This window comes from Ranitomeya variabilis, chromosome 4, assembly GCF_051348905.1.
Source record: "Ranitomeya variabilis isolate aRanVar5 chromosome 4, aRanVar5.hap1, whole genome shotgun sequence".
Taxonomy (NCBI): Eukaryota; Metazoa; Chordata; class Amphibia; order Anura; family Dendrobatidae; genus Ranitomeya; species Ranitomeya variabilis.
This window is the reverse complement of record NC_135235.1, coordinates 733,078,913-733,094,056: the sequence shown is the minus strand read 5'-3', so window position 1 is coordinate 733,094,056 and position 15,144 is coordinate 733,078,913. Positions and strand designations below refer to the sequence as shown.

The 15,144-nt window shown below is 42.5% G+C and overlaps 2 protein-coding genes across 3 annotated transcripts in view; both read right to left on the bottom strand.

Annotated features, from left to right (window-relative positions):
* Nucleotides 1–14,940, bottom strand: part of LOC143767948 (uncharacterized) — a 27,937-nt gene extending 12,997 nt beyond the window's left edge. The window contains exons 1-3 of one of the 2 annotated variants that reach the window (XM_077256495.1): nt 14,758–14,940; nt 14,577–14,674; nt 14,289–14,379 (exon numbers count right to left, since the gene is read on the bottom strand). In XM_077256495.1, the coding sequence (XP_077112610.1) occupies nt 14,289–14,379; nt 14,577–14,674; nt 14,758–14,890 (322 nt within the window). In that variant the 5' untranslated portion in view covers nt 14,891–14,940. The remainder of the gene's footprint in view (nt 1–14,288; nt 14,380–14,576; nt 14,675–14,757) is intronic. The other variant, XM_077256497.1, reaches the window with a different exon arrangement.
* Nucleotides 14,811–15,144, bottom strand: part of LOC143768256 (uncharacterized) — a 29,914-nt gene continuing 29,580 nt past the window's right edge. The window contains exon 10 of the mRNA XM_077256949.1: nt 14,811–15,144. Within this exon, the coding sequence (XP_077113064.1) occupies nt 14,920–15,144 (225 nt within the window). The 3' untranslated portion in view covers nt 14,811–14,919.

Here is a 15,144-nt window from a genome sequence, read left to right as displayed (position 1 = left end):
ATCGTTACAAAGTCGTTTCGTGTGAAGGTACCTTTAGTTATCTGGAGTCCGTCTGGTGGAGGTGTGAATTGTGTCCATGTAGTGACTCATAAATCCAGGTGTTAAATTGAGTCCTAGTGTCAAAGAATTGAACATCTTCATTAGTTTGAATTCTCAAATTTTTCTTTCTCTGTCATCCTAAGGGTACGTTCACACAGGACTTTTTTGCTGCTTTTTTTTGCTGCTTTTTTTTATGCTAATTTTCAGCTGCTTTTTACAGTACCAGTAAAGCCTATGAGATTTCAGAAATCTCATGCACACACGTTGGTTTTTTGTTTGATCAGTATTTTCTGCTTTGCTGCTTTTTTTGGACATAGGGCATGTCACTTCTTTCAGCGTTTTTGCAGCGTTTTTTCACCCATTGACTTGAATGGGTGATGAAAAAAACGCTGCAAAAACGGTGAAAAAACGCATGTAGCATTATTTGCTGCGTTTTTTGTGCAGAAAATCATGGCCAGCAGGAAGGGATCTCACAGCCAAGAGCTTAGGGGTGTGGTTAGTGAGGTGTGAAGAGCCATTGTGAGGTGTCCTGATTGTGATCTATTGTGAGGGAGTTCCTGGTAGTAAGGTGTGAAGAGCCATTGTGAGGTGTGAAGAGCCATTGTGAGGTGTCCTAGCAGCTGAAAATTGGCATAAAAAAAGCAGCAAAAATCTGCAGCAAAAATCTGCAGCAAAAAAGTCCTGTGTGAACGTACCCAAAAAACGCACCAAATACGCACCAAAATAACGCACCTAAATTAGCATAAAAAAAAGCAGCAAAAAAGTCCTGTGTGAACGTACCCTTAATATAACCTTTTAGTATTAAGACTTTTAAGTCTGTCATACAATGTCCAGGTCCAGAGAAATGTTTTCCCACAGGCGTGTCCATTTCATTCCTGATTGTGTGTCTGTGTAGATTCATCCTAGTTGGTAGTTTTTACATGGTTTCCCCAATATAGATACTTCCAGGGCACCTCGTACATTGTATCATGTACACCACGTTGGAGGATGTACATGAGAAGGAACCCGTGACCTTATAGTCCTGATTTGTGTTTGGTACACGGACTATATCTGTTGGTAATATGTGGGTACACGTTTTGCATTTTTTATTGTTACAGGGGAATGTGCCCGTCACTGATGGTGATGAGAGGACACTTCTGACAAGGAGATTCCTTAAGTTAGGGGGCCATTTATAGGAGAGAAGTGGAAGTTCTGGGAATATGTCTTTCAGTTTGTGGTCTCTGGAATATGGGATGGAGATCAGCACCAATTTCCCTTAGGATGCTCATGTGGGGGTTGTATGTGACCACAAGAGGCACCCTGTTGTTGTCCTCCCTCAGTGTGTAATCCATGTGGCTATTTCTTGGGACCCTTGTAGCCCTGTGGATCTGTTCATCTATTACCAGTGGATGGTATCCTTCTTGTAGGAATGTGTTCCTCAGTGATAGCAGCTGTAGTTCCCTTTCTTTACTGTCTGAACAGATCCGAATATATCTCAGAGCTTGACTGTAGATGATGGATTTTTTGGTGTGTCTTGAATGAAAGCTGTCCCATCTAAGATATGCCGGACGTCCTGTGGGCTTATGGTAAATTGAGGTTTGTATGGCGTTGTCCTTGATGTATATGGTCATGTCCAGAAAATGTATTTGGATCTTTCAAAAGTTGAGGGTAAGCTTGATGGTTGGGTGGTACTTGTTGAAGTTATTGTGGAAGGTTAGTAGATTATCTTTTGAGCCTGTCCAGATTATTAGCAGATCATCAATGTAGCGGAAGTATGCAAGAGGTTTAATAGAGCAAGATGACAAAAATTCTTACTCCAGTTTCGCCATAAATAAGATAGCATATTGTGCAGACATTTTGCTTCCCATGGCGCTGCCCATACACTGTTCGTATAAATTGTTCCCAAAAGAAAAATAGTTGTGATGAAGCACAAACCTGATCTTGCCACAGTGCTGATTCTGTGGCTAGATTGTTCATTTGAAGGAAATATTTCCATGCTGCAATTCCATCCTCATGAGGAATGTTGGAATAGAGAGACTCTACATCCATGGTGGCTAGTGTCGTGTCCTCTGGAAGTGGGCCCAGCGCTGACAATTTGCAAAGAGTATCCGTGATGTCCTGGATATAGCTGGGTGTGCACTTCACTAAGGGTTTCAGAATGTTCTCCACCCAGCCTGAGATATTCTCAGTTAAAGTCCCAATACCAGAGGTGATAGGCCTCCTAGGATTACCTTCTTTATGTATTTTAGGCAACATGTAGAAGGTACCTGTTTGGGAATTGTCTGGTGTAAGTTCCAGCGTTGAGGATGAAGTCGAATCAAATCCATTAATGATATGTGTTAGTTCCTCTATGTATTTTTGGTCGGATCTCCCTGAAGTGGAGTAGCATTTTATATCCAAGATTTGTGTGTTTGCTTCCTGGATGTAATCTGTCGTGTTCATTATGACTACAGCTCCTCCTTTGTCTGCTGGCTTGATGATGATATTGTTATTGGCTTTTAAAATTGTATGGCTTTTCTTTCCTCCATAGTGATATTTTGCGGCACTTTATGGTGTCTGTCCAAAATGTCAGATATAACTTTTTTACGGAAACAGTCAATGTAGTGATCCAGAGTTCGGTTGTGGCCAGGTTGCAGCTTGTCCTCTTTCTTTTTTGCTGTGTCGTTCACATTGTCTTGTGATATGATATCTGTTATGAAAGAATTCTTTGAGTAGAAATCTGTGGAAGAATTCCTCGATATCGCTACAGAACGGAGCCCTATCAAGCTGTTTTGTAGGACAGAATGTTATTCCCTTTGATAGAACATGCATTTCTCCTGTGCTTGGCTCATATTGTGGACACACCTGTGGGAAAACATTTCTCTGGAACTAGACATTGTATGACAGACTTAAAATTCTTAATACTAAAAGGTCATTTTAAAAATGACAGAGAAAGAAAAATATCAGAATTCAAACTAATGAAGATGTTCAATTCTTTGACACTAGAACTCAATTTAACTCCTGGATTTACGACTCACTACATGGATACAATTCACACCTCCGCCAGGACTCCAGATACCTAAGAACATCATTCTCACTCCCTTTCCATTTGTAACAAAATGACTACCGTATATACTCGAGTATAAGCCGACCCGAGTATAAGCAGAGACCCCTAATTTTGCCACAAAAAACTGGGAAAACTTAATGACACGAGTATAAGCCTAGGGTAGGAAATGCAGCAGCTCCTGGTAAATTTCAAAAATAAAAATAGATACTAATAAAAGTAAAATTAATTGAGACATCAGTAGGTTGTGTTTTTGAATATCCATATTGAATCAGGAGCCCCATATAATGCTCCATAGAGTTCATGATGGGCCCCATAAGATGCTCCATAATAAAATATGCCCCATATAATGCTACATAAAGTTCATGATGGGCCCCATAAGATGCTTCATAGAAAATATGCCCCATACAATGCTGCATAGGTTGATTATGGCCCCATAGAAAATATGCCCTATACAATGCTGCATAGGTTGATTATGGCCCCATAAGATGCTCCATAGATAATGTGTCCCATACAGTGCTGAATAGATTATGGCCCCATAAGATGCTCCATAGATAATGTGCCCCATACAATGCTGCATAGGTTGATTATGGCCCCATAAGATGCTCCACAGATAATGTGCCCCATACAAAGCTGCATAGGTTGATTATGGCCCCATAGAAAATATGCCCCATACAATGCTGCACAAAGGCTGATTATGGCCCCGTAAGATACTCCATAGAAACATTTGCCCCATATAATGCTGCACAAAGGTTGATTATGGCCCCATAAGATGCTCCATAGAAACAATTGCCCCATAGCCGTCTGCTGCGATAAAAAAAAAAAATACACACACTCACCTCTTGTCCTGAGCAGGCCCCCGGCACTTACGATATTCACCTGTCCCCGTTCCACCACTGTGCGCTGCTCCTCTTCCGTGTTTTGCACAGTGACTGTTCAGGCAGAGGGCGGTGCGCACTAAACACGTCATCGCGCACTAAACACGTCATCGCGCCCTCTGACCTGAACATCACAGGCAGAGGACGTGGAAGTGGAGCGGCGCACAGCGGTGGAACGGGGACAGGTGAATATCGCGCAATGCTCACCCTCCCCGTTATACTCTCCTGCTCCCGGCGTGGTCCCTGGCAGCTTCTCACTGACAGTTGGTCTCCGGGCATCCGCAGCTTCTTCTTGTGTTCAGCGGTCACATCATACCGCTCATTAAAGTAATGAATATGTGTCCATATTCATTACTTTAATGAGCGGTACCACGTGACCGCTGAACACAGGAAGAAGCTGTGGGGGGCAGAGCTGCAGGAACATTCAGAGACGCGCCGGGAGCAGGTAAGTATGATTTGACAGCTGCCGCTCCTTCTTCCCCGCCGACCCCTGGGACAACGACTCTAGTATAAGCCAAGAGGGGCACTTTCAGTCTAAAAAAATGGGCTGAAAATCTTGGCTAATACTCGAGTATATACGGTAATTAGATTTCCTTGGTTTATCTTTAGGAGGCATCACACCTCCTGAAGCCATGTCCTACTGTAGTATTCCTTAAATGTTGTGCTTTTTTCTTATTAACCCATTTGTAATCTTGCCTGAAGAAGGAGCCACTGTGCTCTGAAAGCTGCAAACATATTATTTTCTGGTTAGCCAATAAAGGTATCACTCCTAGAATACTTTTGTCATCATTGGGCAGAAAAGTATTCACATTGATTTTTCTGGCTAACACGGTACCACAATACAATTTGTTATTGTACATCCTGTTATTGTACAGGAAAGATATATATCTTGGTATTGTGTTAGCCAGTAGATAGAAAAATATTTAGAATTGAGAGTCTTCAGTGGTTGATACCTTTTAATGGCTGTGATATATGTGATGCAGTAACCCCTGTAACAGGTAGGGGGCGCTGCATGGTCTCCCCGGGATGTGCACGGAGTTGTATTGAGGCCGTGAGAATTGACCTGCAGTGATGTCAGGATCACGTGACCAGCCCATGTGATCCATTACTGTGGGTGTGGTTACAGGTACATAACGTGACCAGAGTGTGGGTCACATGTTCCTGTGTGGTTCCAGTGTTTGGACCTGAAGGGTCCAAGTGCAAAATCCCTGAGGGAGTTCCTGAGGGCTCGGTGTGTTCCTGTGTTGGAAGCCTGGGAGGAGGCTTCCTGGAAAGCACCTGCTGGCGTGGGAGGTCCTAGGAGGAGGACCGGATCCCGGAGCAGTGCACAGTGGAACTGGGGAAGCTACAATCCTTCAGTGGCTCTGGACTGACTAGTGTGTGCCGGCCAGGCAAGTTGGTGATCCCTGTAAGGCAGCTTACCCGGAGGTGTGGACTGGCGAGGAGTCAGCAGGTGGAGCCGGAGCTCCCGTCAGGTATCGTACAGGCCGGTAGTGCTTGTGAAGTTCTATGAACTGTGTGGTCTCCCTTGGGAACTGGTTAAGGGAGGACCAGCGTGTATTAGAGACGACAACCCGGAGTCACATGTGCTGTCTGTGACTTGGGACGTTGGTGAAGTGTACGGCGTACGGACACCCTGGTAACTGGGCGAAGTGAGAGGCCCAGCACGTTAGTGTCCGTGAGGCAAAGCCGTACACTGAAGTGTTAGAAGCTGCAAGTAGATATCACCAGTTGGTGCCTGTTGTGTTTCATGTTTTGAACTGTGCGTAACCCGGTTTATGACGCTTAATAAACCGCATGGACTGCTTTGTTTTATAAACCCGTGCCCGTGTGCTTGAATATCGCGGCCAAGTGAGTGTCCCCCAACACTCTCAGTAAGAGAAACCTTACATGGCTAACTGAAAAGATGGTAACAAATTGCAAGCTTTCGAGACTACACAGGTCTCTTCATCCAGCAAAGACTAAAAGAAATTCTGAAGAATCACATATTGATGCACAACATAGCACAGAACAAAAAAAGAACATGGATAAGACAGGTGACATGAAGCAGAATTACCATGAGTGATAAACAGTTATGTCCATAAATATTGGGCCAGTTCTTAGATAAGGAATGTTTTATTGTCCTCTGATTGGGGTCTGGTTCTGTTGTGATGACCCCACATGGTCTGAGGGGCAAGTTCCTTAGCTGATGTAAAAAGACATAAATCCATGCGACACATTAATTCCTGCACTAAGACTGTCAAAGGTCGTCATCAGTTTATATTCCCATACTCTTCTCGCTCTCTTAGATTTGAAGCTACTTTTAATACAAGTAATTTCATGTCCATAATGTTATGATTTGAGAGACAAAAATATTTTGCCACAGGGAGATCCATTCTTTTTTTCTCTTATTGTGTGGTGATGAGAGTTCATTCTTGTTCTCAGTTTCTGCCCTGTCTCCCCCACATTCAGACCCCCAGTTGGACATTTAGTACAAATAATTAGGTACACCACATTAGAACTGACGCAGCTGAAAGTTCCTGGTATCTTGTAGTCCTGATGTGAATTGGGGATCTTTATCTTGTTCATGGTCATTATAAATGGACAGGTTTTACATTTTTTTCTGATTGCAAGGAAAGGTACCTGCAGCTGTTGGAGAGGACAGGGAGCTCTTGACAATGATGCTTCTTAGATTTGGGGGCTGCCTAAAGCACAATAGTGGGGGTCTGGAAAAATGGATTGTAAGCGGGCATCTTTTTGTAGTAAAGGTTGTAATTTCTGTAAATTCTGGTATCCTCCATTTTTATACAGGAAAGATATACACTCACCGGCCACTTTATTAGGTACACCATGCTAGTAACGGGTTGGACCCCCTTTTGCCTTCAGAACTGCCTCAATTCTTCGTGGCATAGATTCAACAAGGTGCTGGAAGCGTTCCTCAGAGATTTTGGTCCATATTGACATGATGGCATCACACAGTTGCCGCAGATTTGTCGGCTGCACATCCCAAAGATGCTCCATACAAGGCAGGATGGATCCATGCTTTCATGTTGTTTACGCCAAATTCTGACCCTACCATCCGAATGTCGCAGCAGAAATCGAGACTCATCAGACCAAGCAACGTTTTTCCAATCTTCTACTGTCCAATTTCGATGAGCTTGTACAAATTGTAGCCTCAGTTTCCTGTTCTTATCTGAAAGGAGTGGTACCCGGTGTGGTCTTCTGCTGCTGTAGCCCATCTGCCTCAAAGTTCGACGCACTGTGCGTTCAGAGATGCTCTTAGGCCTACCTTGGTTGTAACGGGTGGCGATTTGAGTCACTGTTGCCTTTCTATCAGCTCGAACCAGTCTGCCAATTCTCCTCTGACCTCTGGCATCAACAAGGCATTTCCGCCCACAGAACTGCCGCTCACTGGATTTTTTTTCTTTTTCGGACCATTCTCTGTAAACCCTAGAGATGGTTGTGCGTGAAAATCCCAGTAGATCAGCAGTTTCTGAAATACTCAGACCAGCCCTTCTGGCACCAACAACCATGCCACGTTCAAAGGCACTCAAATCACCTTTCTTCCCCATACTGATGCTCGGTTTGAACTGCAGGAGATTGTCTTGACCATGTCTACATGCCTAAATGCACTGAGTTGCCGCCATGTGATTGGCTGATTAGAAATTAAGTGTTAACAAGAAGTTGGACAGGTGTACCTAATAAAGTGGCCGGTGAGTGTATATCTTGGTACCGTGTAAGCCAGTAGATAGAAAAATATTTAGAATTGAGAGTCCTCAGTGGTCGATACCTTTTAATGGCTAGCTGAAAAGATGGTAACAAATTGCAAGCTTTCGAGACTACTCAGGTCTCTTCATCAGGCGAGACTAAAAGAAATCCTGAAGAATCACATATTTATATATCTTTCCTGTATGTAGACTGGACACCTCCACCTTGACGCAACCCTCATTTGGATAAATATATAGACACCTTCAGACACTTGATAAAATCCACAAATTCCAAAAAAAGAAGAAAATGCAAATACCCGCACTGCTGGCAAAACGCGATCACCTATCTGCGTGCTGTAATGTGCTGTACCAGTACCTCTGCCTCCTACACCTTGCAGGGGCACAAGGGGTGCTTAACCAAAAAAGTGCATGTTGTCCAAAGGTAAAAAGAGAAAAAGTAGTTAGCACTCACCAAGCCCACTGCTGCAAACAAGTAGCGCGAAACAGCTGTCATCCTTCAGACATCATGTTCTCCCTGTCCTTGTCCTAATAAAGACTTGTTTGCAGCAGCGGGCTTGGTGAGTGCTAACTACTTTTTCTCTTTTTACCTTTGGACTTGATAAAATCCACCATCATAGATACTAACAGAAGACAAGCATCCAACATCAGTGCCTAGGAGAGAAAGGTACAGTCTCTGAAGACCAACAAAGAAATGATCATCAAACCTGCTGACAAGGGAGGTGCAATAGTCATGATGAACACATCAGACTATATGAAGGAAGCAAACAGACAAGAGCAATCAATTCATGTGTGGGCACCTTTACTGAGCAGGTATCTGGATGGGTAGAGGGTATTCTTAAACCCCTGATAAAGGATACACGCAGCTTCATTCAGGATACAACTGACCTATTGAATAAACTATCAGCAATAGGTCCTCTACCAGAAGGAACCATCCTGGCCACCATGGATGTGGAATCTTTGTACTCCAATATCCCACACCAGGATGGATTAAATGCCTGCAAATTCTTCCTGGAAAACACAGGGACTGAAGCGGATTCTGTGGTGAAACGTATAAAATTCATCCTCACCCACAATTACTTTGAATTTGACAAGAAGATCTATCTACAGGAGACTGACACAGCAATGGGAAGTAAAATGGCCCCACAGTATGCAAATCTTTTCATGGCCAAGCTTGAAAGCGACTTTTTGTCCTCATGTCCCATCAGGCCTCTGGCCTACTACCGCTACATTGATTCAAGAAAAGCACATCCAGCCCATGAATGGCAGCACTTCCCAGGACTCACATTCAAAGATGATATTTCATATATTTTTTTTTTCATAACTTAAAATAGAAGAGATACAACGCGTTTCGGATACAGTATATATCCTTCTTCAGGTATCATAAAAACACAGTACAAAGGGGATTTGTAAAAAAATATGAAATATCATCTTTGAATGTGAGTCCTGGGAAGCGCTGCCATTCATGGGCTGGATGTGCTTTTCTTGAATTACTCATCCTGTGTGAGCCTGACTCTGGTTCTTTCACTTGGATCCACCCGAGTTAAGCTGCAAGCCCTGTATATTGAAAAGTATCTCAGAGGGAATTTTGAGGATACATAATCTAAAGCCATTTCAGTCTTTTATCAGGTGAGTGCATAAAATTGTGCACCCTTTAAAGACTATAATATTGTGTTTACGCACTTAGGGCGCCGCGATTTGTCTGTTCTTCTTTCCCAAACAGGTTTTTTGTATACCGCTACATTGATGACATGTTAATCATCTGGACGGAGTCTGAGCCACAGCTAAAGACGTTCCATGAACAGTTTAATCAATTTCATCTTACCCTCAACTTGACACTCAACTATTCCTGTACTGAAATTAACTTTTTGGACACCATCATTAAGCTGCAGAACAATAAAATAGAGACATCCCTGTATCAGAAGCCAATCGACCGTCCAACATACCTTAAATGGGGCAGTTTCCATCCAAAACACCTAAAAACTCTATTGTCTACAGCCAAGCCATCAGATGCAATCGCATATGTTCCAACCCCATGGATAGGGATGAACACCTTGGTCGCCTCAGAAAGACCTTTTTGAATCAGGGCTGGCTACCATCCTAGAACAATTGAAAACCATATTACAATAGCCACCAGAATATCAAGGAATCACCTGCTACATTACAAAAGAAAACAACCGGGTGTCTCTAGTAGTTACCTACAATCCAAATCTGGAGGTGCTAAGGGGAGCTGCACGGAAATTACAGCCTTTACTACAAAAAGAAGCCCGATTACAATCCATTTTTCCAGACCTCCCCCCACTACTGTGTTTTAGGCAACCCCCAAATCTAAGAAGTATCATTGTCAGAAGCTCCCTGTCCTCTCCAAAAGCTGCAAGAACCTTTCCTTGCAACTAGAAAAAAAAATGTAAAACCTGTCAATTTTTAATGAATACGGACAAGATAAAGATCCCCAACTCACATCAGGACTACAAGATCCCAGGTACTTTCAGCTGCGTCACTTCTAATGTGGTGTACCTAATTATTTGTACTAAATGTCCAACTGGGGGTCTGTATGTGGGGGGAGACAGGGCAAAAGCTTAGAACAAGAATGAATTCTCACCGCCATACAATAAGAGAAAAAAGAATGGATCTACCTGTGGCAATACATTTTTGTCTCTCAAATCATAACATTATGGACATGAAATTACTTGTTTTAAAAGGTAGCTTCAAATCTAAGAGAGACAGAAGAGTATGGGAATATAAACTGATGACGACCTTTGACAGTCTTAGTGCAGGAATGAATGTGTCGCATGGATTTATGTCTTTCTACATCAACTAAGGAACTTGCCCCTCAGACCATGTGGGATCATCACAACAGAACCAGACCCCAGAGGACAATAAAACATTCCTTATCTAAGAACTGGTCCAATATTTATGGACATAACTATTTATCACTCATGGTAATTCTGCCTCGTCACCTGTCTTATCCATGGTTTTGTCTTTTTTCTGTGATGTGTTGTGCATAAATATGTGATTCTTCAGAATTTCTTTTAGTCTTCGCCTGATGAAGAGACCTGCGTAGTCTCGAAAGCTTGCAATTAGTTACCATCTTTTCAGTTAGCCATTGCAAGGTATCAACCACTGAGGACTCTCAATTCTAAATATTTTTGTTATTGTACAGAAATTCACACTTGGCCCTCACTGCTCAATTAATGTTGTCGATCATTAACTCCTTAACCCCATATGACGTTCTATCCCGTCGAGGTGACCTGGGACTTTATTCCCAGGGACAAGATAGTACGTCATATGCGATCGGCCGCGCTCACTATCGCAGCTGACATCCGGCACAATGTGCCAGGAGCAGTCACGGACCGCTCCTGGCATATTAACCCCCGGAACACTGCAAACATGATCGCAGTGTTCCGGCGGCATAGGGAAGCAGAGGGGGCTCCCTGCGTGCTTCCCTGAGACCCTCGGAGCACCGCGATGTGATCGCGTTGCTCAGAGGGTCTCCTACCTCCTCCTCCCTGCAGGCCCCGGATCCAATATGGCCACGGGGCTGCTTCCGGGTCCTGCAATGAGGTGGCTTGCAAGCGCCTGCTCAGAGCTAGCGCTTGCAAGCCTCCCGCAGTGCACATCAGATCGCTGATCTGACACAGGGCTTTGCAAAGTGTCAGATCAGCGATCTGATCCTATAATATGATGTCCCCCCCGGAGCCATGTTATAAAGTTAAGAAAAAAAAATTGACATATGTAAAGAAAAAAAAAAAAATTACCAAAAAAAAAAAAAAAAAATTGTTCCCATAAATACATTTCTTCATCTAAAAAAAAAAAAATCAAACAAACAATAAAAGTACACATTTAGTATCGCCGCATCCGTAACGACCCCTTCAGTAAACACCGTAAAAAAAAAAAAAAAAAAGGCAAAAAAACGCTTTGATATCATACCACCGAACAAAAACTGGAATAACACGCGATAAAAAATACGGATATAAATAACCATGGTACCGCTGAAAATGTCATCTTGTCCCGCAAAAAACAAGCCGCCATACAGCATCATCAGCGAAAAAATAAAAAAGCTGTAGTCCTCAGAATAAAGCGATGCAAAAATAATTATTTTTTCTATAAAATAGTTTTTATTGTATAAAAGCGCCAAAACATAAAAAAAGATATAAATGAGGTATTGCTGTAATCATACTGACCTGAAGAATAAAACTGCTTTAAACGTGGAACGGTATAAACGCCTCCCCCAAAAGAAATTCACAAATAGCTGGTTTTTGGTCATTCTGCCTCACAAAAATCGGAATAAAAAGCGATCAAAAAATGTCACGTACCGAAAATGGTACCAATAAAAATGTCAACTTGTCCCGCAAAAAACTAGACCCCACATGACTCTGTAGACCAAAATATGGAAAAATTGTAGCTCTCAAAATGTGGAGACGCAAAAACTATTTTTTTCAATAGGATTAGGGGATGTGTTTGGGTTAGGGTTTCAGTTATAATTGGGGGTTTCCACTATTTAGGCACATCAGGGGCTCTCCAAACGCGACATGGCAACGCATCTCAATTTCAGCCAATTCTGTGTTGAAAAAGTAAAAACAGTGCTCCTTCCCTTCCGAGCTCTCCTGTGCGCCCAAACAGGGGTTTATCCCAATGTTTGGGTATCAGCGTACTCAGGACAAATTGGACAACAACTTTTGGGGTCCAATTTCTTCTGTTACCCTTGGGAAAATAAAAAATTGGGGGCTAAAAAACCATTTTTGTGGGAACAATTTTTTTTATTTTCACGGCTCTGCGTTATAAACTGTACTGAAACACTTGGTGGTTCAAAGTTCTCACAGCACATCTAGGTAAGTTCCTTGGGGGGTCTAATTTCCAATATGGGGTCACTTTTGGGGGTTTCTACTGTTTCGGTACATTAGGGGCTCTGCAAACGCAATGTGACACCTGCAGACCAATTCATCTAAGTCTGCATTCCAAACAGCGCTCCTTCCCTTGCGAGCTCTGCCATGCACCCAAACGGTGGTTCCCCCTCAGATATGGGGTATCAGCGTACTCAGGACAAATTGGACAACAACTTTTGTCTTCCAAATTCTCCTGTTACCCTTGGGAATATACAAAAGTGGGGGCTAAAAAATAATTTTTGTGAAAAAAATAAAGAATTTTTATTTTCACAGCTCTGCATTATAAACTTCTGTGAAGCACTTGGTGGGTCAAAGTGCTCACCACACATCTAGATAAGTTCCTTAGGGGGTCTACTTTCCAAAATGGTGTCACTTGTGGGGGGTTTCAAGGTTTAGGTACATCAGGGGCTCTGCAAACACAACATGGCGTCCCATCTCAATTCCAGTCAATTTTGCATTGAAAAGTCAAACAGCGCTCCTTCCCTTACGAGCTCTGCCATGCACCCAAACAGTGGTTTACCCCCACATATGGGGTATCAGCGTACTCAGGAAAAATTTTACAACAACTTTTAGGGGTCCATTTTCTCCTGTTTCCATTGGTAAAATAAAAGAAATTGGAGCTGAAGTAAATTTTTTGTGAAAAAAAAGTTAAATTTTCATTTTTTTTTAACATTCCAAAAATTCCTGTGAAACACTTGAAGGGTTAATAAACTTCTTGAATGTGGTTTTGAGCACCTTGAGGGGTGCAGTTTTTAGAACGGTGTCAAACTTGGTTATTTTCGATCATATAGACCCCTCAAAATGACTTCAAATGTCATGTGGTCCCGAAAAAAAAAAAATTGGTTTTAAAAATGAGAAATTGCTGGTCAATTTTTAACTCATAACTCCCTAACACAAAAAAAATTATGGTTCCAAGATTATGCTGATGTAAAGTAGACATGTGGGAAATGTTACTTCTTTAGTATTTTGTTTGACATATCTCTGTGATTTAAAGGCAAAAAAACTCAAAGTTGGAAAATTGTGAAATTTTCAAAATTTTCGCCACATTTCCATTTTTTTCATAAATAAAAGCAGGTAATATCAAACAAATTTTACCACAATCATGAAGTACAATATGTCACGAGAAAATGTCATAATCATCAGGATCTGTCATAATCATCAGGATCTGTTGAAGCATTCCAGAGTTATAACCTCATAAAGGGACAGTGGTCAGAATTGTAAAAACTGGCCTGGTCACTAACGTGCAAACCACCCTTGGGGCTTAAGGGGTTAAAGCAAAGTTTGGCCAGAAAGACTGGACCTGGTCTTGTAGGGACCATATGAGCACATTCAGCAGCACAGAAGGGAGAGAAGGTAGATTCAGAAAATAAGATATCAGGGTTATAGGAAGCCAACAGCATCATTACCCTCCGCTTTCTCTTACAGGCCCATCATAATAATGTTCCTCAAGTGATTTTCTAACTTGTCAGTACATTCTACGTGTGCTGTCATTTGGCTTTGTAGTTTACAGATCTGGGCAGGTAACGGTCACCGTCTTCTATCCCCAGAGGGTAGGTGGATCCTCCAGGTTGTAAGCTCTATATAAAAGGGCTTTAATGCCCAAAGTCATTTGAACAGTTTTGAATGGAGGAGAATGTTGTGGTCTAGAGGCAAAATGGCGATCATGGTAATACAGCCGGACTACACCACCGATAAAGTAGCCACAGACGGTGACTGAGAAGAATCTGTGACTTCTCTGCATTTAGTGGTTACTACTCACCTGGGTAGTCATATGTGGGAATCTCCTCTTTACAACACTCATCACCCCTCACATATGTCTCTGTAGTATTAATATGGGTCAGATCTTCACCCTGAAACAAATATTGAGAAAAATCACAGACAGATGGAGAAGTCACATCTATGATAAGCTCTAATCCTGCCATCTCCACCATTCTCATTACACAAGTATAAAACATAATACTGGGGGATAAAACAAGACTGAGCACAAGACCTTCACAGCCATCTACACATCATAGGGGAGATCTCATGACACCTTCTCTCCATCTACCTGATGATCCTGAGGAAAATTAGGATCTTCTTGTTTACAGTCCTGTGGAAGAAGAGGACTGGAACATCTCTCTGGTGTTGTCCTCTTACTGGATAGATCTGGAGGAAACACATACAGGGACTGAATTCATTCTTTACATACAGATAATTATAGGCCATGTGTATTTAGTCCTGTCTATTACCTGGTGATGTGAGGGGCTGGGGAACCTCCATCATGATGTCCTTGTACACATCTTTGTGTCCTGCTAAATACTCCCACTCCTCCATGGAGAAATAGACGGCGACATCCTGACACCTTATAGGAACCTGACACATACAATTATACTATGATCCCTCCGATCCCTTCATAGCGTTACTGTATAATGTCCCAGCATTCCCAGCAGTGTCACCTCTCCAGTCAGCAGCTCAATCATCTTGTAGGTGAGTTCTAGGATCTTCTGGTTATTGATGTCCTCATGTATCAGGGGGTGAGGTGGAGGACCCATGATTGGGCTCAGGAGTCTTCCCCATCCCTCAGACTCAGGGTCCTGACAACTCTCACTAGAGGTCTTCTTCACTACTGTGTAATC